Source organism: Neolamprologus brichardi, chromosome 12, assembly GCF_056152115.1.
Source record: "Neolamprologus brichardi isolate AB-2024 chromosome 12, ASM5615211v1, whole genome shotgun sequence".
NCBI classification, from domain to species: Eukaryota; Metazoa; Chordata; class Actinopteri; order Cichliformes; family Cichlidae; genus Neolamprologus; species Neolamprologus brichardi.
In genome coordinates, this window is record NC_142115.1 from 18,811,902 (window position 1) to 18,834,642 (window position 22,741).

Consider the following 22,741-nt stretch of genomic DNA (forward strand, 5'->3'; position numbering starts at 1 on the left):
GATTGTGCAGTGTTTCTGCTGATATGAGTTAACCTTACATTGTTATCGGTCCGTTTAAAGTACACTGGATACTCCTGAGTGCCAACAAATATGTTATGAAACCCTTTGGCATATTTCACACGAGGAATTAAAAATGAATCTGCTGGTCAAGTAAATTAAGACATTAATTGATGAAATGTAGTTTCGTTGCAAACAACGAAACAGATCCTCACAACACAAATATCAGGGTAAATATTTATGTGGCGTCACATTTACATAAACATGAGTGCTATAGCACACACACAAAACATATTCGTGTTAACTATTCCTACCTGTGATCAGGAGGCATGCCAAATTGATTTTTTTATTCCAGTTTTACTGGTTTCTTGTGTTAAATGTAAACCGCTTTTTTTGATTGGATTGATTCTTGCTGTGGGTAACAAAAAATCTCCTCCTGTGGCTTGTATGTGAGGTAGAATAATCATGTTTGTCTACACAAAAAGTTAGGCTATATACAACATTGTTTCATACATACAGTTGTAATCATTGGAGTCTATGCAGCAATTATATATATATATATATATATATATATATATATATATATATATATATATATATATATATATATATATATATATATATATATATATATATATATATAATACAAGTAAAGAGTAATGAAATCTATTTTTTAGAGTTAACCAGACTTTTTTCCATTATTACAGATTTTTGTTCTATACACCCACCAGTGGACAATATCTACTGTTCTATTTTTTGTTATTTCTATTTTTCATATTTTTGATCTGATCTATCGTACCACTACAGATCATCCTATTGGGCAGAGCCAATCCCAATAGGATGATCAAAGCCTGGATCAGCTGATTGATTTGGTGTTAAAAATGCTTAACACGTAACTATTTTTAACTAGAGAAATGTCATTTCCCATTTTGGCAACTTTATTAATAGTTTTTCTTATTTATTATTTCTTCTTATCTTAGATTATATACTAATTATATCACTAACAAGTTCTAGTGAGATAACTTGAAGTAAGCACACACGTTAACAGTAAATCTTATAAACCCGTTTGAAATACTTATAATACCTATTGATTTGTGATACAATCTTTGAAACTTTTGATTTTAAAAAAATATCCAGCTTTTAATTTTATTCAAACACGTATAACTTCCGGTCTGGGGTGACCGGCGGTCGTACACAGTAAAGCGTGGCTGCGGCTCCTCCCCCTCGACCCGAAAGTCCTCCGCTGCTGCTAACTGAACTGCGGAACCACAGCAGAGACTCAGTCCGCTGCTCGTCGATTTTCAGATGGAAGTTGATGTGTAGTGGTTTCCCCGAAGGCCTCCATGTCGAGCAGGAGCTTATGGACTGCAGCTAAGATAGCTAACGAGCGCAAACACAAGTTGTTAGTTAATGTAATACTAGCTAGTTGCGTCATTTGATAGCCACCGCTAACTTAGTTAGCTAGTCTCAGTGGTATACGACGTCAGTTTCAAAACAAAGCACGCAAAACGGAGAAAATCAGATCCAGCTGTCACCTCCAGAGTAGGTGGTGGCCAGACAAGCTAACTCGGTTGAAGTCTGTCAGTGACCTAAGGTATATTACGCCACCTAGACGCTGTTTTGTACTCTCCATTAATGGCCAATTAACGTTATTTTGCAGACCTTAAGTTGAAGAACGTTTCTGCAACCGTATTTTAACTAAACGAATCCAGCAACTAGCGTCGAGCTACGTGGTTGCACTGATACGATCAGATTCAACTTTTCTTGTAAACTTGGAGTTAAATGTCCGAGAAGAGTTCATCGTCCAGTTCGGATGAGGATGTGGACCCGGAATCCGGGCAGCCCCTGGAGCTTGGAGGCGTCCTAAGCAAGGTAACTTTAATTCAATCGGTGTGCAAGTGTTGCTGCACTAGATCACCTGCTGAGCGCGTGTTGCAGCTTTGTAACTGTGTACTTCACGTCTTGTGTGTTTACAGTGGACAAATTACATACACGGGTGGCAGGACCGATGGGTTGTGTTGAAAAACAATACTTTGAGTTACTACAAGTCGGAGGATGAACGGGAGTACGGCTGCAGGGGCTCTTTGTGCCTCAGCAAGGCAGTCATCACAGTAAGTATTTAAACTGGCCAACATCACAGCGAGCTTAGCACCTGTTCAGCATTTCAGTAAGTGAGGGCTCATAAGAGGATAGTTGTTTCTCTAGTAGGTCTTCCTGTTTTGATCCCATCTTTTCTTATTCTTAGCACACGCTCTATTTTCTTCTAAGATAGAAAGGTGAACATTAACTTATATTGAGGCTGTGTTGAGATTACAGATAGATATTTGAGCATACCAAGGGAACATTGCTTCAGTGATCATAGCGCTATCAATTGTTCGTGGCCCTTGTTATCTACTATAAATTAGCGTTTGCCCATGGTTTCAGATGTAAGCTTTGACCACACACTGTAGAGGTTGGACCTACATTCTTCCTATTCCAGCCTCCTGTTAGTCAGATAAACTGAGACCTACCACCCTGGTTAAATATTCACTGCTCTCTCTCTCTCTGATCATACCAAGTACAGAAGCCAAACAATTGGTTTTACTGTAATTTGCGCAGCTGTGTTCAATAGGATTAGACGATTTTTAAAAGTACAACTTAAGAAGGTCACAGTGAAGTCCTGCTGCTTGTTGGTGTGAACATAATATCAGTTCTTATGCTTGTGCAGACCTGAATGGAGCACGATTGTTTTGTAATTGCACTATAGTAGCCAAACCAAGAATGTACACAGTTTTATTACACATGCTCACAAGTAATTGGAGCAACATGACCCAAACTTTTCCCTGCCTCTATTTTTTTTTCTCCCCTAAAGCGGGGTCTAAGGACTCAGGAATGCACAAACAAATCTTTGCTTCTTAGCTCCCCTGTAACAGCCACACACTGATACACAACTTGTAAGTAAAGACCGACACCAGAAGCTCCCATTGATTGTACATGCCATTGCATTTTCCCACCATTTATCAGTTTTAAGAGTTAATCTAGTATAAGTAATACTTAATATTTGTATATCTTGTATTAAATCTTATTAAATTAATCTGATGCACACAGATGCGTTGTAAAATGTCACAAGAAGGAAAAGTTAGGATCTGACAATGACTAAGATTTATCAGTGGGCTGATAAGACTTTTAGTGAAGAAATGTACACGTTTGAAAAACCAAAAAAAAAGCTAATGCTGTGTAGATACAGCTGTGCTTACGCAAAGGGGAAGAGAACGTTCCAGTCATAGGGAAAGTGTTATAAACTTCATTGTAAAGGGAAGGTTTATGGTCTGTGCCTGATGCAGCAGTGCAAGATAAACTGGATTTGTCAAAGCTATAATCATGGCTGGATGGGCACAAAGTTGCACACACCTTTATAGTGAAAATTTAAAACCGGAGCACTTTTTTCATATCCGACTGTTTCTGGTAAGGGAATACGGTAGCGCTGATTTTGTTAGGAACTTCAGTAAAAAGCATTTAAGGGTCATAAAAATCCACCCCATGCTTGTGCCCATTCTAAATATACAAGCTGTGAAATGCAATACCAGCGTTAAAGCATTACTACAATGTTACATAAAGTTTTGCAGGCTGACATTAGATGTCCAGAGTTGTGTGTTGCTGTTGTCAGTGGCTGCAAATAAGCCAGCACATGAGCAACATTCAGCAAATCTAATTAAACTTTGGCAGCATACGATTTTGTCAGCTGACAGAGCAGCTGTATTCAGAACACTGCTGAATAGGAAAAATGGGGGTGGGGATGGACAGAGATTGAACCCCACTGTGTCTTACTTGTTGCAGATCTCTTCTCAGCTGTAAGCAAATTCCAGTTTCAGAGGAAAGGAGGGAATTCTTTGTTGCGCATGTTTTGGTGCCTGAGGCGGTTAGTGGCTGGAGCTGGGTGGGGTGTGTTGTAGAATGTGGAAGTGCAATAGTTGAAAGATTTGGCTCAGAAATAGACGGAAATCTTATGATGACCTTGGGTCAGGCAACAGTGTGCTGGAATAATCTCTGTTTTATGTAGCGCTGCTCCACTACGGTTGTTAAGGGCTACGACAGCAGGCTCAAGAAGACATCATCTTCTAATTAAAATCCGTCTTTATTCCATGGCATATGCATTTCTGAGGCTGATTAAGTCCATATGTGTCCGGAATGTGTCATTGTTAGTAATCCTTTGCCACAGACAGAGAGGTGCTAAAGCGGGATTTTGCTCTCATTTGCTCTCATTCCTTAGAAATGTTATTCATTAAGGGAAAATGTTATTGAAATTTGTATTTTGATATTCAAATTTCTGGTTATTTTATTTTCTGACTCATGCACTCGAATAACTACCCATGCGCTCTGCCTTCTCTCTGCACAGCCTCATGAGTTTGACGAGTGTCGTTTTGATGTCAGCGTGAACGACAGCGTTTGGTACCTCAGAGCCGAAGATCCCGAGCACAGACTCCAGTGGATTGAGTCGATAGAACTACATAAGGTGAGCAGTTTGGTGATTTTTCTCTTTCTTCTGGATATTTTAAAATAAACTTTCTCCTTAGCTTCTTTCGAGATCATTGTTTGCCTGTCATACAGACTTTCTTGGGATTATATTATTTTTGCATGCGAGCTGCATTACCTTGACAGATTAATTTTAGGTAGCATGATTTCAGTTCCTGCTGTCATCAGAGACAGCAGGAACTTGTTGAGAATCAGAAAAGTGTTTCTTAAGCAGTATTGTGTTAGCGTTTTTTCCTTTTTTTGTTGATGTAATCACTTAAAAATAGTTTTGCTGTCCGTGTTGTTGGGTTGTTGTTGTTGTTTTTTTTCAGCATTGGAGTTGAATTTGGGTTCAAGGCTTGTTTCTTTCTTTTTTCCCTTTTTTTGAACAACAGAGTTTTATCTGTTTCCTTTCTTAGTGAACAGGGTGTGGCAGGGCAAGAATCAGACCCATACACACATACTGAGAGCTCTTTACCCTGGGAATGTGAGGAATCTGAAGAGTGAGGGGTTGATGTGGGGATGTTGTTACATAGTAGGCAGCTGTTTTCTCTGCAAGGACATCTGGTTAATGGTATATCACCTCTGAGCATAAAGTTTGTAAAACAAATTGGATATGGTTCAGGTAGTGTCTGAAAGGTTGTATTTAGGTGTGTGTGTGTGTGCGTGCGTGCATGTGTGTGTTGGTATTTTGGACCTTCAATTTATGAGGCTGAGACTGTGTGTAACTTCGGATCACATGACTTCAGACTGTTGATACACAGTTGCCCCAAGGCCTCTACTTGGAAGCGGATTGTGGGGTTAGTCAGGGAACTTAAGGTTTAACTCTGAGTTTTGGGGCAAAAGTTACAAAGTTACCGGAGGTATTCATTTGATTGTGTGTCTCACTCAGTGTCTCGGCTGATTAAAGCACTTGTTGACCTTAAAAGATTTTTTTCAAGTAAGTCATTTAAGTTAGTGTTTTTTTTTATACTTGTCCTTTACTTACTTCAAGTAAAGTTTAAGAGTAACAGCAGGTTATACATTTTAAATTCGATACATTTCTTTCTAACCTTATTCCTCATTGGTCATCTGGAGAAAACACTGTCTCTTTTATGTAAACACGTTCACAGCTTCCTCCCCCAAAACTGTGTGAGACGATAACCAATGTCATGGCACCATACCACGTGGCGTAATAATAGTTGTTAGGCACATGCCTGCAATATCATCTGTAAAGAGAACGGGGTGACAATGGTGGAGCTTCCAGTTCTCATGTTCTCTGGCAAAAGCCTGTCGGGCGGCATGGTGCACTGGTCCCACTAAAGGACACTGGACCCTCATGCCACCCTCATAGAGTCTGTTTCTGACAGTTTGGTTAGAAACATGTACACGAGTAATCCTCCAGAGGTCATGTTAAGGGCTCGCTCCATCTGTTTTTTCGTTCCATAAAGGAGCAGATCCTGCTGCAGAGTTGATGACCTTCTACAGCCCTGTCTAGATCTCTTGTTGTACCATCTTGTCTCCTCCACTGTCTTGAGACACACCATACCTTCTGGGGGTGGTAGTATTTGTGACTGTCACTTCCTTAAGTAGCTGGACTCCCTGTGTAGCCTAAGTAGGCTGCAGGTGCCATTTCATACTAGCAGAAGTGACAAGGAAAGAGGCCACCAGCTGGAAATCTATTTTTTGGGGGATTTGTTGCCTCTCCGGTGCACCTGTTGATACTTTCACTTGAACAGCATGCTTCCTAACTGGACAGACTGATATTCCTGAAGTTGAATGGAGATTTGTTGTTAACTTACTACTGCCTTTCTTTAAATTGCAGTGCATTACATCGGTGGTACATTAATTTCATGGTCCATGCCAAAATTATGTATAATTTAAGAGACTTGTTTTTATAGTGGTTCTTATTGTAGCGCAGTGAACATGCACCATTCAAAAACCATTCACTTTTTCATGAATTCTCATAAGCCGTGCTTCTCCACTGAAGAGTGCTGTCGGTTCACTTTGTAAGTCCTGCTGGATGGTTTTTAGTGTGGGTGTGAGCGACCTGAGGTCAGCAGTCCATTAACAAGGGTGTGAGAGTATTTCAAAGTTATGTCTGAACTGTAACCCACAGCAACCTCAGTGAGCTTAATGAAGCACCACCTCAGCATTACTGTAGTGTTTGTACTGCTCCCAATTGGAAAAAGAAGGACTTGCATCATGCAGTGTACACTATGTGTAATATTGTTGTCTGTGTTTCCAGGCTAACTAGCATACACTAACGTTTCTGCTGAAACTCTAAAACATGTGCTATAAATATAAATATTTCATTTGTAGGTTCTTTTTCTGTCCTAGTCCTCAACACTTCTTCACAATAATAGAGCACACACATAACAGCATCTTTCCAGCATCAGTGTGATAGCAGTGCATTTTAGTTGAAATCCTTGAAGGTCACCCTTTTCTACTTTGTGGCGTTCTGTTTTTTTGTGTGTGTGTGTGTGTGTGCCACTTTTATAAATTCATACAGGGCAAGTTAATAATCAGTATTTAACAACTCTTAATTTGCTTTAATGTGGGGTGACTAATGATTCCAGCTTTTAAACACCCCAAAAGCGAATATATGTATATCACCGTGGCAAAATTAAGCTGGTCAGAGGTAGTTTTTGTGCAAATCAATTTGTGTTTTTATGTGTGGGTGTATTTGTGTTGGTGGTGGGAAAAGTCGTGCTAAATGTGGGGACGTTAAGTGCAGCTCTCGATGAATAATACATTTGTTTAATCGCCTGTTCTCACAGCAACAAAAATCAAGAGGGACACATAAAACTCTCCTTTGCACAGAGAAGGCTGATCCATTTAGGAGCATTCAAATGGGTCATATAAGGGGGGGGGGGATACTTACTGTTTTATCTGTGGGTTTGCTGCCACTTCTTTGGGATGGTTTTGAGGACTGTCTGAACTTCACTGGTCCCTTCACATCTCTTTGTAAAGGAGAGATAAAAGGAAAGAAGTAGATAGAAGTAAAGCTCCAGACAGGCATTATCCCCTGCCTCCCACTCTCTGCTGCTCTCTCTCTCTCTCTCTCTCTGTTATAATATACAGTATACTTCTTCACTCGCCCACCCATACTTTATTGGTTTATTACACAAACAGCCCCAGACAGCCTGCATTTCGCTCTCATGCATACATGCACCCTTCATTTTTACCCTTCTCTCGCTCTTACTCTTCCATGCAAACACACACAGTCACGGTTGCTTGCTCAGTGATGGATGCCGGACATAAGGACGGACAAGAGGAAAAGGGTTCACATATCAGGGTGTGTGGTCTGTTGATGGATGTGTGCAGCGAGAGTGGAGGGCATGTTGGTGTTTTTGTCTTTGAGCCCATGTGTGTGACTGTAAAGGACTGACTGACAGGGGACTCTGTTTCACTACCAAGGAATTTAGAAGACTCCTTCCTTTGACTGAGACGGTGCAGCTAGTGTCTGCCTCGTCTCTGTTCGCTACGGAGGAAATGACTGCTTTTCTCTGTTCTTCCTTTGCTTCTCTTGTAGCTCTGTTCTTTTACTTGATGAGCTGAGCTAAAGCCTGCATGGCTTCTCTTCTCCTCCTCCTATTTCCTTTTGTTTAATAGTGAGGTGTGTCCGGGGAAACGGGAATACCGGATTAAAGCTTCTGAACTGTCACAACATTGGGAGTGTTGGGGGAAGCGGCTGGCCATGTTGAGGCCAGCAAACCGCCGGGACTGCCGCAGTGTCCTGCTCTGCTTTGGCTGTTGGAATGGCCGGATGGTGGGCTTTTAGCACTTTGGCATGCTGCTTGCTCCCTGTCACCCATCACTAAAATCTTTAATTATGATGCCAGTTTTATGGCAATAAAAATGATGTGATCCATCTCTTCCGTCGTCCCCACTGCATAAATTTTGTTGTGCTTGCATGTAGTGTTTTAAATTGAGATATAAGAAGAACTAGTCTCTTTAATGAACTTCACTGCATGCCAGCCTTAGTCACTATTAGTAGGAAATTAGACCGAAACTGCATAGCTGAGTGCTGACATTTATTTTTCTAAAGAAGCAATAACCTCAGATGTATCGACAATCTCTGAGGAGTTTATATCACATTTACCCTCATTTCATCAGCATCAACATTATAAAACCTTCAGATCAGGACGCCATTTCATTCGTTGAGAATGAGTGGAGTTAAGTTTGCATGGTTGTCATGCAGCTGGTGAGATACATAAAAATGCCAGTCTCTGGTCACAGGTTGGTCTCGTCATTGCTTCATTGCACTTTACTGCTTTTTCTGTTTGTACCAAATTAGCAACACTGTAAAAATAACATCTGTCATCCACACAAAATAGTAATTATATATTGTCAATCAAATGTAATAATCTGCATTAGCAACAAATGCAGAAAATAATAAATATATTTTAGATTGAAGGCTCTAGTGTTTAGAAAGCATTGAGGATGTCGCATTTCACTTGAAACTGGATTTTTAGTTGGGATACTATTATATTAGCAGTTTAAATCAGCTTTTGCAGTATTTATTTATTTTTGCATTTATGTATTTGTTTTTCTATTTTGATGTAAGATATCTGTGACACTTATAACCAAGACTTTATTAACCCATGTAGCTCTTAAGTGTAGTCACTGGCTTTCTTAATAAGAATTAATACATTTTCATGTTTTGTTAAAGTCATTATTACTCTAAGACATCCATCAGCAAATACCGTTGCTATGGCAGTTATCTCGATATTGATATTTGTGGCTCGGCATTGACACGCTGAAGCTTTGCTCTCTGTGGGTAGAAATTTAGAAAATCTTCTCTCTTTTTTCAAATTGTTATGTTTACATTTTGCTGGCTATCCAGTGACAGCCAGCCCGAAAGCAGAAGATTGTTTTAAAACAAACAGTTGCTTTGACTTTGGACTCTCAGTGCATTTGTGTGTGTAGTCTGTGTCATTACAGTGTGCAGTTCAATGAATGTTGCTGTGGTTAGTTAGGTGAAGGTGCTTTATTGTCACTGTTTTAAATTTAAATTCGTTCTGTGGTGTTTTTGTGTGGTGATAATGTGTGTCTTGTATGAAAAATACAAATGTTGTAAAAGGTTAATCACAACACTGTAGTAGAGGGGAGGAGTAAATTTGCTTGTTACTTGAATCTTATCTTTGTGTAGCTTTTGAAACAGAGAAGTTATATACTGCTTTGTACTAAATACATGCTTTAATATGTCATTTTTATTGTGTTTTGAGATTGTCTGTCCAGCTCGTTCTCACTAATGTTACATCTCGGAAACAATTCACCACGACTTTCGAAGTGCTTTTGGACATAATTCAAGAATTCATAAGTGAACAGCATGTTTTTACAGCAGCCATTTTAATAAGAAGTGATAGATAGACACACGTAAATCACTTAAATTAAAGCATTGTACCTAAACAGTACAAAGCTTCAGTGATGTTTTAATCATCTCCTATTTCGTTTGAGAATGGCTGCTGGAAAAAGGTTCGTGACTAAAATTTAGACAAATATCTGCAAGAAATTCATTGACATTTGATAACTAAGAGGTCGTGTGCAGACAGATACAGATGTAAACTGCAGCTTGACTGCTTGCAGAAGGCATGCAACTGTGAAGCAATAACCGCGATGTTAATATCACAGCAAACTCTTTATTGAGTGATTGAGTTTTCTGTTGCTATGGTTTTAAACACTTAGATCATTACCTGGTTGCTGCTGTTTAATGTCTAATGTTTAATGTTAAGGTTTTCTCAGTCTCTCACTGTGGGATATTACAGCAGAGGAATTCACGTGGGCGCTCTGTCAAGATTGTCACCTGATTCCTCTTCAGTTTGCTCACTGTCGTTAGGAAATTTTTCTGCATGCCAATTAGCCAACGGAAATAGCTTGCAACCATGTCTTAATTTTGAAATCAAGTGGAAAATTGGACATAAAGCCATGACTAAACCTTAGGAAATCACCTGAGAGTCTTAAAACATATTACAACCATGGCAAAATAATGTTTCTGTTTATGCTGTGTAAGGAAACTTGCGCATTTAAATGAGAGGCTTTAATAATATGGGTTATGAAGTTGCTGTCTGTATGGATACTTTGACAACTGTGTGTGGCATGTACAGCTTTAGAGATTTTTGGCTGGGTATTAACACTTACTAAACTAAAATGTGTATATTACATATTTATATAAATCTCTTTTTACTTTGCTGACTCAGTAGTCCAGTAATTGTGAAGTCATCAGTTTGCCGTTGCAGAACGGATGTCATCACTGCCACTCCCTAAATCCTGGTCATAAATCAATTTTGTCATTTCAAATGAAACGATACACTGCATGTTAGCACACACATCACAATAGTCACAAGAAACCCTTGTGAAGTTACTAAAGTAGCTTGACAGTTATTTCCACGGTTACTCAGCCACCAGGTATTGGGCCTAAAGGCTGGGTTTCTGCATATCTCTTCGTCAGCCTTGGCCAGTCTCTGCAGACTGTGAGGGAGTGTTTCTGTGTAGGTGTGGGTCCTGCTCGGGTCCAGCTCAGCATTAGTCAGGAACTGAGCTCCCTATGTCTAACTTTGATGATCACCAGGTTTTCTTATTACATTGCAGTTTGTTTAATGTTTTATGTGACTTTTTACTGATCTTTTGTTCCTTCCTCTTTGTCTCTTCACCTTTTTGTTTCGTGTCTCTCTTGCTGTCCTCCCACATTCCCACGCACCTGCAGGCTGAGTCCGGTTACGGTTCAGAGACGAGTCTGAGGCGTCATGGTTCCATGTTGTCTCTCACCTCAGCAGCTAGTGCCTTGTCTTCCACATCTACATCCTCCTTCAAGGTAAATCATAGTCATCAGTGACTGAGTTGAAAGATGTGATTAAGCGAGACATTTTTTTTTTTTTCTTTCCTTTTATATTTTTTTTCTGTTTGCACCTCTTTGTCCTCTCTCTCTCTCTCTCTCTCTCTCTCTCTCTCTCTCTCTCGCTCTCTCGCTCTCTCTCTCTCTCTCTCTCGCTCTCGCTCTCGCTCTCGCTCTCTCTCTCTCTCTCTCTCTCTCTCTCTCTCTCTCTCTCTTCCCCCCCCTCTCCCCCCCCCCCTTGCTCAGAAGGGGCACAGGTTGCGTGAGAAACTTGCAGAAATGGAAACTTTCCGAGACATCCTGTGCAGACAAGTGGACACCCTGCAGAAGTACTTTGATTCCTGTGCCGATGCCGTTTCCAAAGATGAATTTCAGAGGGACAGAGGTATACCGGTTGTTGAGCTTGCATAGCATCAGATTTACTTCAAAAATAGATGTACATTTGTTTTGAGTTGCCTCTGTTTGTAAAACAGTGATATCTGGAGCAGTGTGGGGGAGTTGGCTTTGTTTACTGGCAAAGCAAAGCAGAACGTTAACAGAGATCTTTTTTTTTTATCTGTTTCATGCAGTATGAGAGTAGGTAATGCTCATTGAGAAAGGATTCAGAAATCAATAACTTAACAAGACATGTGGATTTAAATTTGCTGTCAGGTTTTTTTATTTGTACTTTATTTATTGAATTTGTATTACAATGCAGACACAACCCTAATTGTTTATTTGCACGAAGATATTTAATGTGTTAGCTACAATTATGTGGACGTGTATTATTCAAGGGCATGAAAAGGTTTCAAAATATTAAGTTACACACTAATAACTATGCACGGCAGGGAGATGAAGCTATGACTGCTTGTTGTTTTCTAACTAGTAGAGGATGATGACGATGACTTTCCCACTTCTGCGAGACCTGACAGCGAATATAATCACAACAATAATGGCAGCAAAGAGAAATGTGAGTCTATCTGTAAATACTCTTTGACTCTCCATTGCATTACTTGGCTTGATTATAACAAATTCAGTGTAAGTGTGAACACCATTGTTTATTTTTGTTCTTGCTTTCTCTCTTCCTCTCTGTGCCAGTGTTTTCTCCTGCCAGTCCTAAAGGTATTAATGGGATAGACTTTAAGGGTGAAGCCATCACTTTCAAAGCCACCACAGCAGGCATCCTCTCCACTTTGTCCCACTGCATCGAGCTGATGGTGAAACGAGAAGACAGCTGGCAGAAAAGACTGGACAAGGTACGGCTTTGGACTAAGAGTAAAGTTTCCCCAATGGGCATGTCTGTAGCCACCGCTGTGGGTACTGCTGCTGACTGAGGAGCTGAGTGTTGCTTCCGTTTCCCTTAAAGAGCTCGATGTTATCATTTGGGCTCTGTCTCTGAGGTTGTGATGCAACACTCGGTTGTCTAGACGTGATAGTTACAGTATTGCAACATTTATAATTAAAAAGGTACAGTTTTTGTTTTGGAAAGGTTACAAGGTGATTCTGTATTAAATATATAGCTTTGACTAAATAGTGTAGACTTGACTCTTTAGGAGTTATTAGTTTAGATGTGCTTATCTTTCACTCTTTATTTTTCTTCAGTCTGTGTGCATCTTCTATTAAGTGGTTCATTATTCTGGGATTCTGCTCTTGCACTTTATATTCTATGGGAAATATTAAGGTCTCTTAATGAAATAAACTGCTTGCAAGATGCTTTGCAGTTCAATTCTTCATCCAAGCACCTGCTGTAAATGCAAAGCAAATCTCATTCATTCCGAAAGGAGACTGGAGACTATGCTCAGGCAGCAAGAACAATCATTTCAGCCGTCCTTATAACCCAACTAACCACTGAAAGGTTTAATGTAAACTTGCTACCAAGCATCATTGGCAAATATGGGTTGGTAAATGCATGGATAAGTCAGACTTCCTATAACGCACTCATATTCATTAATATTCAGTGAGTGGCCTGTGTCTTTAAAGAAATGCTCTTCAGAGCTCATCATATAATCCGACCTCGTCAAACCAGTTCTTTTCCCTGTGTAAGGTAGGTGTGCTTCTGCCCAGCCCTCAAAGCCGGGAAGCCTTTTACAGTTAGAATACCTGAGTGACACTACCTCAAAGTTATCAGTGTTTTGATGTATATTAGCATACACTCAGAGGACCTCACACTTGAAGTTTACATTAGAAGATGAGTATTCGGACTTCAAGGCAAAGTTTGCCAAAGCGAACGTTACAAAGGAGGACGACAGAGCTGCTCAAACACCAGACACAAAAATGGATACCTCTGCAGACCCACGGCCATTTCTTTACAGTAGGTCTCTGTATGTCAGGGTCCTGGTTGTACACAACTTAGTGCAGTATCACATTCTGGTTATTTTGTGTTTTCTGGAATATATCTACGCCTCTCTTTGCACTTTGTTCAGTTTCTTTGACTTTGTCTTATTTTTCTGCATTTAATAGTATCTCTTTAGTGCTTAATTGTTTTGTGTTATAGATGAGCCTGTTTGATTCAGCTTACCTGTTGTTGTTTTTTTGTAATTGCTGTATGTCAAAACCTGGTCTTAATGATCTTTTTTCCTGCAGTTAAAGTTGTTAGACTGTATTTTTGTTCATTTTCTTTTGCAGACAGGCAATTTATTACATTCCTGTCATTTTAAGTGATAGATTTTATTATAACAGTGACACTGGAATATAGTCCAACTTCTTTAGTTCTCTATTCAAGCAATCATTGAGATTATTTGTGTGAAATGACAGTTTTTGTCCCTGACAAATAACATTATAGACACACAGTTAACATATTTAAAACTTGTTTAACACATGGCTGAATAACGGGGTCGTTTACTTCACTTTTATGGGTTTTTTTTCCTTTTTTTTTTTTTTTTTAAATCACCTGTCATGTTGTTAATTTAAGCATAGTGTTTGGTGTGACAGGAAATGTTTCCACACAAACTCCTGACAATGTTATGAGAATGAGGCTGGGACATTGTCTGAAGTGAGACATAACACACAACAGGAAACAGTGTATTTCTGTCCCCACACTATTGAAAAAAAAAACTCTGTTTGGTTTTGGGGAGGAAGTTGCCTGTATAAAAACGACACAGGAGACCTTTCTCTTGCGGTGAATTAAACAGGCAATTCATGTGCTTGGCTGGAAATCACACCTTTTTTTAGCAGGTTAAAAACTGTTTAAAGTAGAATCGGACTGCAGTGGACGGTTGTGTTGTCACATGCCCTTCTGCTGGATGACGTCAAGAAAAGGCTAGGGCTACAGTGCTGGTTCAATGGGTTTCTGTGTTTACACGCTCTACGTTTTTATTCAAAGTTTCAATACAGCTGAACTAACCATAACAGCATCCTCTGTGTGTGTGTGTTTGTGCAGGAGCTGGAAAAGAGGAGGAAAGTAGAAGATGCCTACAAGTCTGCTGTGAATGAACTAAAGAAAAAGTCACACTATGGAGGCCCAGACTACGAGGTACAATGAAATCAGATAAGCTGAAGGGTTTAGATAAAAACTAGATGACGACAGTAGGAAGATTTCCTGATGTTGCACATCCCTGTTGTTTTTAATCTTGGGTGAGGCTTTTCTCACAGGAATCACAAATTCTGACATTGTGTGCTTGTTATTGTTTGTTCACAGGAGGGGCCCAACAGTCTGATCAATGAAGAGGAGTTCTTTGATGCAGTGGAAGCTGCACTGGACAGACAAGACAAGATAGAGGAGCAGGTGTGATGAAGACCTAAATGGGCCTCGCAAAGTCAGGACATGTTTTAAAAACATGAATCTCCAATAAATTAATCTATAAACAAGTGTCTATTTCTGTTTACTGTTTCCCTCAGTGCCAGTCAGAGAAGGTCAGAAAACCTCGACTAACTCTGGCTTCCCCTAGTGATGCCTACTCCACCATCGGTACACACAGATTTGCCAACAAGGTGCGCAGCATATTTTTATTGTCACTATACCTTTCGCCCTATTCCTATCCCACTGTGTTGAAATTTAAGGCTACAAGTTGCTGCTCTTTTCTTTGCCTAATGATTCCTGTAAAAATCAAAGGCAGCTTACAGCCGGTGTGAGCTGCCTACTTGGTGCTGACTCCTGAAAAATTACTCATGATGTGGCCATGTGTCATCTTAAGTGTTTATCGTCTTAACTGTTTGGCAATCATTTGGTGCTCACTGCAGTGTTTTTCAAGAGCTAACATGATGGCTTCATATGAAATCCTACTTTAGCAGGTTGTGGTTGTTCTCCTCTGCTCTGCTGCCGTGGTGTCTTTTTCAGTTTTTGTTGTTTATTCCTTTCTTTTTCAACCCTCTCTCCGCTGTACAGCCCTATAGCCACTCTTCTTCCTTGTCCTCGATCGAGCTAATCAGTGCTTCAGATGACATTCACAGATTCAGCCCTCAGGTACTGTGCTTGGTCAGCTAAGAGCAGCCTGCTGCTTTCCATGACAATCAGAGAGAGCATGAGCAAACGGCATGTCTACTAACCACTCGCTCCAGGTTTTCACTAATATTTTGCTCTACATTGACCCATGAGAGGGGGGGGGAAACCTACCTAGTCAGAGTTGAAATTTCCAGAGAGAGCAGGTTGAGTTGTCCTTACCACAAAGTAGGTCTTCTGTGCATGTTAGGAATTTGGTTCATTTCCACCTCCTCCTTTCTTCACTGCACGCTTCTCCTTCCACAGCATGAACAGACATGAATCCAGGCTAGCTTTGCACTATATTTTTAACTCATTGTTGAGATGTTAAATAACACCCCAAGCAGTATCAAGTGCCTAATATTTATTTGGCTACTGCTTTGTGGATAATGTATTTGCTTAAGACATTCCTGTGATTCTGACACACCAGTAGTTTTCCTCATGCCTCCTATGTTGTTAAACAATAGCAGCACAGGGGGAAGGTGTGTTGATTGGTCAGGGCTGTAAATCATTACACCTGAGCATAGGAACCTGAGGTTCCTCTCTAACTGTGCCTTGTTGGTAAAAACAGGAGAAGACTGCCTAACATATCATTAAATCAATATCTGACTCTTAGGTGGAGGAAACTGTGCAGAATCACATGGCTTACTCCATCCAGGAGGTGGGGGGCGATGCCAACTGGCAACTGGTGGTAGAAGAAGGAGAGATGAAGGTGAGGAGAGAGAATGCTGTGAATATTTAAATGTCATTGATGTTTTAAAAGGTACTACTGTGATTTAAAACTTTTAAAAGCCTGAAAAAAAAAATCATCTTAGTTTTTAGTAACGGGTGAAGTTGTTAGTGTGTTTATAATATTCTGTCTGTGGTGCTGTGTAACAGGTATACAGGAGGGAAGTGGAGGAGAACGGCATCGTCCTGGATCCCCTCAAAGCAACACATGCTGTGAAGGGGGTAACTGGACATGAGGTCTGCCACTACTTCTGGGACACTGCAGTCCGATTGGACTGGGAGAGTAAGATCTGTGTTTTAGTCCAACATATTATTACTATTTGACTTTCCTTGTGTTATTGCCATGACCTGATGTGAACTCTCCCTCCCACAGCCACCATTGAAAATTTCCACGTTGTGGAAAAGCTCTCTGATAATGCCATCATTGTGTACCAGACACACAAGGTATACTGAGTGCATGGTGCCTTTTCATCAGTAGCATTAAACGACCTGTTTTTCATTGATTTGCCTGCTGAATTTTGTCTTTCATGTTTTAGAGAGTGTGGCCTGCCTCTCAGAGAGATGTGCTGTATCTGTCAGCCATCAGGATGATTCCACCAAGAAATGAAAACGACCCCGACACATGGCTGGTCTGCAACTTCTCTGTGGACCACGATGACGCCCTTGTAAGATTAACCCTCTGAGGCTTACATTGTGTTGTTTTCCATCATGTGTTCATATAACCGCCCAACTCTCTGATACCATTCAGCGACTGAGTGGTGTTAAACATGCTGTTGTTCCTACACTCTGACACAGTGAGTGATTACGTATCAGGCTCATTGAAATCTTGGTATGCTTCTGAATGATGAAACAGTCCAAATATAACACTAAGTTAGCAGTGCCAAGAGAAGTGACGACTTTGTGAGACAGTCTCACAGTTACTGCCTCAATTCTGCTGCTATAAACACACAAGTAAGTTTCCAGGATAAATTTCCAACTCGAGGAGCCATTTGCTGTCATAAACACGCTCTTTCCTGGCAAACGTTGAGATGCTTAATCTGTCTGTGCCTGCCTGCAAAACACTGGAGTACAGTATCTACAGCATTATATACTGTGGTTAGTTTTCAATGATAAGAAACTTCCACCTACAAACAGAAAGCAAATTGGGATAATAGATTTTCACTGTTAGATTCTGAAATCAACACTTTGTGTCCCCCTATCAAATCAGCCTTAATGAGTCTCTTCTGCATATATTATGTTAGTATGCACACTAATGTAAATAGCAAGTAGATTGTTGTCAGAGAGTAATTAGGTCTGGATTTGAGGTTTAATGCATTAACTGTGTTTTTGTCAGACAAAGACTGTTTTGAGCTTGTTTATATTTATTTACATCAAAGTACTGTGTTTAGTTCATTAAAGCATTTACAAACATCGTGATTTTTTTAAACAAGACTTTTTTGGGGCGAAACGGAAGAACAGCATTAATCTTACTCACCCTGTCAGTTCATCTACAGTAAGAGTTGTGTTAGCTTGGGGGTTGTTTGCATTTTGTTTTTGATTATTATTATTATTGTTGTATTTATTTGTCTATTTTAACTTTCAGCCCACAAACCGGTGTGTTCGTGCCAAAATCAATGTTGCCATGATCTGCCAAACGCTGGTCAGCCCACCAGAGGGTGACAAAGAAATAAGCAGAGACAACATCATGTGTAAGATCAACTATATTGCCAATGGTAAGTACCTCTGAAGATCATCTAGTTTTGATCTTAGCATATGTGCCTGAGGCAAGATCAACGGCCAGCAAAACAAAACCTGTGTAGCAACAACAATTCTGCTGCAATGCAACCTACTGTAAATGCCAGAGGCTCCAACCAAACCTCAAATCAGTTTTTCAGTTTTACTCAGTCTGCAGAATGTCCCTACACATACAGTGGTGGGAAATGATTATTGTATTATTATATTATTATTATTGTAAATGTGCGTTCTTGAGCAGGAGGGTTTCTAGTGCTGTGAGATTTCAGTCCATTGCAGTGTAGTGTGTTGCTGATGCTGACTGTGGTCCCAGATGCCTTCAGATCACTAATAAGCTCCTTCAGTTTAGTTTTGGGCTGATCCATCACCTTTCGCGTGATCCTCTTCACATCATGAGGCATAATCTTGGAGCTCCAACCTGAGGATGACTGTTGGTGCGATTATTTAGAAATTGAGAAATGTATAACCATCAGTGACTGAGCTTCTTGCTGATGGTCTTGTAGACAATTCCAGCCTGTCTGCAGGTCTAAGATCTGGTCCTTGATACCCTCTAGCCGCTCTTTGGTCTCACTCATGGTAATGGAGAGGTTGGAATGGATTTTGTGGACAGGTGTGCTTTATACACCGCTGCTTTCCGTAAATGACTCACTGACTGGTTATCAGTGTGGGAGACAGAAATCTGTCTGGATTGTAGAGCATCAAATACTTACGAGTCAATGACGTGCAAAATGATCTATAACATTTATGTAACATGTTTTTCTAGATTTTTTGCTCGATATTTTGTCTCTCTCCTTCAAAATGAAACTACCATAAAAGTTAGAAATTGTTTGTTTCTTTGTAAGTAGTCAAACTCAAGTTCATTATTGCCCCACTTAATATGAAAAAACACTGGGCAATAAATGAGAAAAGCACACATCAAATGTTTGAGCTGGCACATATACATATATCAGCTGGGTTGATCCTCGGATTCAGTTTAAATGGTTCAGACAAAGAAATTTACAAGATTTACATATACAGACAACAAAAGGCCTTAAAAGAAAAATTATGTATCGAGTAGTTTCAGTGTATCTGGATCCAAAGTGACAATCTTCAGCTTGGTAACATCTTGTGTCACAAGTTAAAAATGAATATACACCTTAATCCTCATTTGAAACAATCTGATGTCAGCATTTTTAAACTTTGTACAGCTGCTCTGAAACATGGATCACACAGTCTGGGTTTCTTTGAAATTTCAATCCAGGCTGCATCTTCTCTAAGAGGTTGTTACATAAAGGATCGCTGCAGGGTGAATCTTGAGCCAGTTTATTGCTGGGGATGCTGAGCAGTTCAAAGGATGTTCATTTAATAAATCTTACATTTCCTTCTCCCACTAGAGGGCACCTCTAAACAGTTACAGCTCTCTGTGCACTGAATCACTGAGTTATTGTTAATTGTTTTATCATAAGTCAGCAGGAACACATTGTTTTTTGTTTTCATCTTTGTCTTTGTTCCCCCCTCCTCACTGCCGTGTGGCTGCAGTAAACCCTGGAGGCTGGGCTCCAGCATCAGTACTCAGAGCCGTGGCCAAGAGAGAATATCCCAAGTTCCTCAAACGCTTCACCTCCTACGTCCAGGAGAAAACTGCTGGGAAGCCTATCCTTTTCTAAATTTAAACAGGTAACCACAGAAACACACTGTTATTAGCAGCGGGATCTTCTATACTTAGTTGTATTTGTATTCTTTTGTTTTGTATCCTGACTTTATTACACTGTTTGACATATCTCCTGGTTGATGTCGTATCTGTTATTTCGAATCAGCCAGCAGATCCATAGACTTACTTCAATTTATTCTTTGTTTTCTTTTAATCCTGCTCATTTCAGCTTTCAGAGGTGCCAAGTTCACCTGCTGGGGAGACTGCGTTGTTGAAGTGACTGTTGAAGATCACATGACCATTCACGTGTCACCGCACCATCAGGACGTGCTGCTTGAAGATGAGACTGCTTTTGGCCCTAATGGATCAGTAGTTATCATCTTAGATTGTAACCTGTTGGTCATGGGTTCGTTTGTACGTAAGCTGAAACATTTCCTACACAGTCTTCAAATTGTTACCGATAATTTGCTTTTTGTTTTTTATTTGTTTTTTATTTGTTTTTTGTTTGTTTGTTTGTTTGTTTGTTTTTTGTAAATTGTTTTGTACATTTGCTATGATTAAACTTTTCTTGAACTTTTGGGGGGTTTGCTCTAATCACTAGTATTACAGCTACTTGTTTTGCTGCTGCTAAAGTAACTACCATGAAAGAGGAAAGAGAACAGATACTTACAGTGAAAGCACAGATGAGGTGTGGTACACTATTTCCTCTTTCTTGCCTTTTGCTGATCCTCTTGTGACGACTCTTTGTAGTTTGATGGGGGGTCGGAGCCTAAAGCTTTGAAGTCTTTACATTTCTAGATTGTTATAAAGTAGCTTTCAGAGAACACCGTGGACACAATGTATTGTACAGATAAAACAGTAAGATTTCAAATAGATTATCAATTGTGAGAAATGTGAATTGACTCTTAAATGCTTGAATTTGATGACAGAAATGGGCAGATTAGATACAACAAGAGTGATGAGGAGCACTTACTAAGTCTAATTGACTTGTGTTGGACAATATTTTCAACTATCCAGATGATGTCGTTAGTTAGATGCTAAGTTGCGGTATTTGCATGTATTTGTCAGTCAGCATGCTGTTGCTGACAGATATTTGCAAAGGACCGGCCCTAGTGTCTGGTTTGAAGATTCCTCTCTTTCTTTGAGAGCTGAATGAATACATTTTGTACCCTCTAGGTTTTCTCATCTCTATTTTCAGACCCTGGTGAGGCAGGGAAAAGAAAATCTTTCTGTTCACTCAAGAGTGTCAGATTTATAAATTACTCCTGCTGCTTTTAAGCGGAATTGTTATTAAATGTTAACTTGGATTATCATTTTATAATGTGTTCCTTATGTTCTCAGTCAGATGCTGATTTTACATTTCAGATGCCACACTACCGTGCAGTGGTTTCCTGCACTTTGACTGATAAACTACCCCCAGTATGCCTTAGATGCCAGGATTTCTGGCTTTCTTTACTGTTCAGCCACCAGACGTGCATTTATCAACACTGAAATCAAACTGGATGGGGTTGGGAGGGGGAGGGTCAGCATTTCACATCATCTTACCTCAAGGTTTCAATTTAGACTGTGTTCAATGCCATCAATAGTTGGGAGTTTAGCATTCAGTAGATCTGCATGGTTTGAAAAAAGAGATTTGAGGTTAGGAGGGATCTGGATAATTGTTTTGCCGATAATGATAAGACCTAAATCTATGAGCGGTGTCAGCTGAAGAATGCATTTAGTCTTTTTAATTTTGATATTTTTGTCAGTAATCTACACACTTTGTATATTTCTAAGTTGTACATCAGAAGTGTTATTTGCACTAAATGTATTGCAATTTGACAATGTTCTGTAAATTAAAATTAATATACAAAAAACTGTAAGTGTTTTTGGTGTTTTAAGGTTTTGTTTTTTTAAGTTATTACAAACACAGACCTGGAGTCAGAAAAATTGCACTTTATTGTGTCACGAAAGATCTTGAACTTGATTAAAAGCATTGCCATCAGTGTAGGTGTTCCACAGGGATCCATTCTTGGACCTATTTTATTAACATTTTAAGTGTGTGTCTGTGTATAATCTATATCTCTGTGTATATAATATGTTTGTGTTTTTACTGTCAGCTGCATTGTATCACATCTGTGTAATTTATGTAGAGCGTTTACATTTTCACACCACCTTCCAATGTCAGGTTTACCAAAGTAGTCCTAAATTGAGTTTTGCTTGTTACAAAAAAATTTTGTTTCTACAATGGTTATTCCACCAGAATATGCTTGAATATTGTTACTGCATTCCTTAACAACACTAATTTTAGTGGTTGTATGTGATACTTGATTAATTTCTGACTTCTCAGAGATGTGCAGTGGCTTCAAATGTGGGTAAAAAGCTTGAATTAAGTTAAGTTAATGTAGTAATTTTATTTTAAATAGGTGGGGTTTTTTTGACAGTTTTTTCTTCTTTTTATAAAAGGTAGTTAATTTTTAACTTTCAGCTGTAGTCTGTATTTTACGTATTCATCAGTCCTTAAATACAATCATGGCAACATTAGAAAGAATAACTACTGACATCTAGCGGTGAATACTTTACACTACATACACTTTAATGCAAGTTAGCTCCGGTGTTGGTCCGCCTGCTGAAAATGCAAATCAGATCGCATCCAAAGGAAAAAGAGACTGTAGCCTGTGTCCAGGCAGCAAGAAAAACAGGAATAGTCAGTTCACCGGTCCTTTCCATGATCCAGCTATCCGGATAAAAGCGGCTACTGTAAACATGTTATGAAATTCAACTCCTACAGTCACTGCTCAGTAAACATGAAACAAGTGGACAGTTTGCGGTCCTGTAACACTCTCCTGTTCATGTTGACACTGATCGGCCTGTGCCTTTAAAAGAGCTCCTCATGTGTGTCCTGATCCTCAGCTGATCTCGACAAACCAGTTCCTTCCCTCCTCTCTCTCTCTCTCTCTCTCGCTCTCTC

The 22,741-nt window shown here is 39.7% G+C and overlaps 1 protein-coding gene across 3 annotated transcripts; it reads left to right on the forward strand.

Moving 5' to 3' along the window:
• Window positions 1-1,195: 1,195 nt before the first annotated feature.
• Window positions 1,196-21,648, forward strand: LOC102800035 (ceramide transfer protein-like). 3 transcript variants are annotated; one of them, XM_006784141.3, is made up of 18 exons: window positions 1,196-1,869; window positions 1,974-2,108; window positions 4,373-4,489; window positions 11,177-11,284; window positions 11,552-11,690; window positions 12,171-12,254; window positions 12,383-12,540; window positions 14,664-14,756; window positions 14,922-15,008; window positions 15,122-15,214; window positions 15,609-15,686; window positions 16,318-16,413; window positions 16,581-16,713; window positions 16,804-16,874; window positions 16,967-17,095; window positions 18,013-18,142; window positions 19,680-19,817; window positions 20,021-21,648. In XM_006784141.3, the coding sequence occupies exons 1-17, from the start codon at window positions 1,780-1,782 to the stop codon at window positions 19,805-19,807; spliced, it is 1,869 nt and encodes a 622-aa protein (XP_006784204.1). In that variant the 5' UTR covers window positions 1,196-1,779; the 3' UTR covers window positions 19,808-19,817; window positions 20,021-21,648. The 3 variants fall into 3 exon arrangements, with proteins under 3 accessions (XP_006784204.1, XP_006784205.1, XP_006784206.1); XM_006784142.3 differs by having other exon boundaries at window positions 12,174-12,254; XM_006784143.3 differs by lacking the exon at window positions 15,609-15,686.
• Window positions 21,649-22,741: the final 1,093 nt, after the last annotated feature.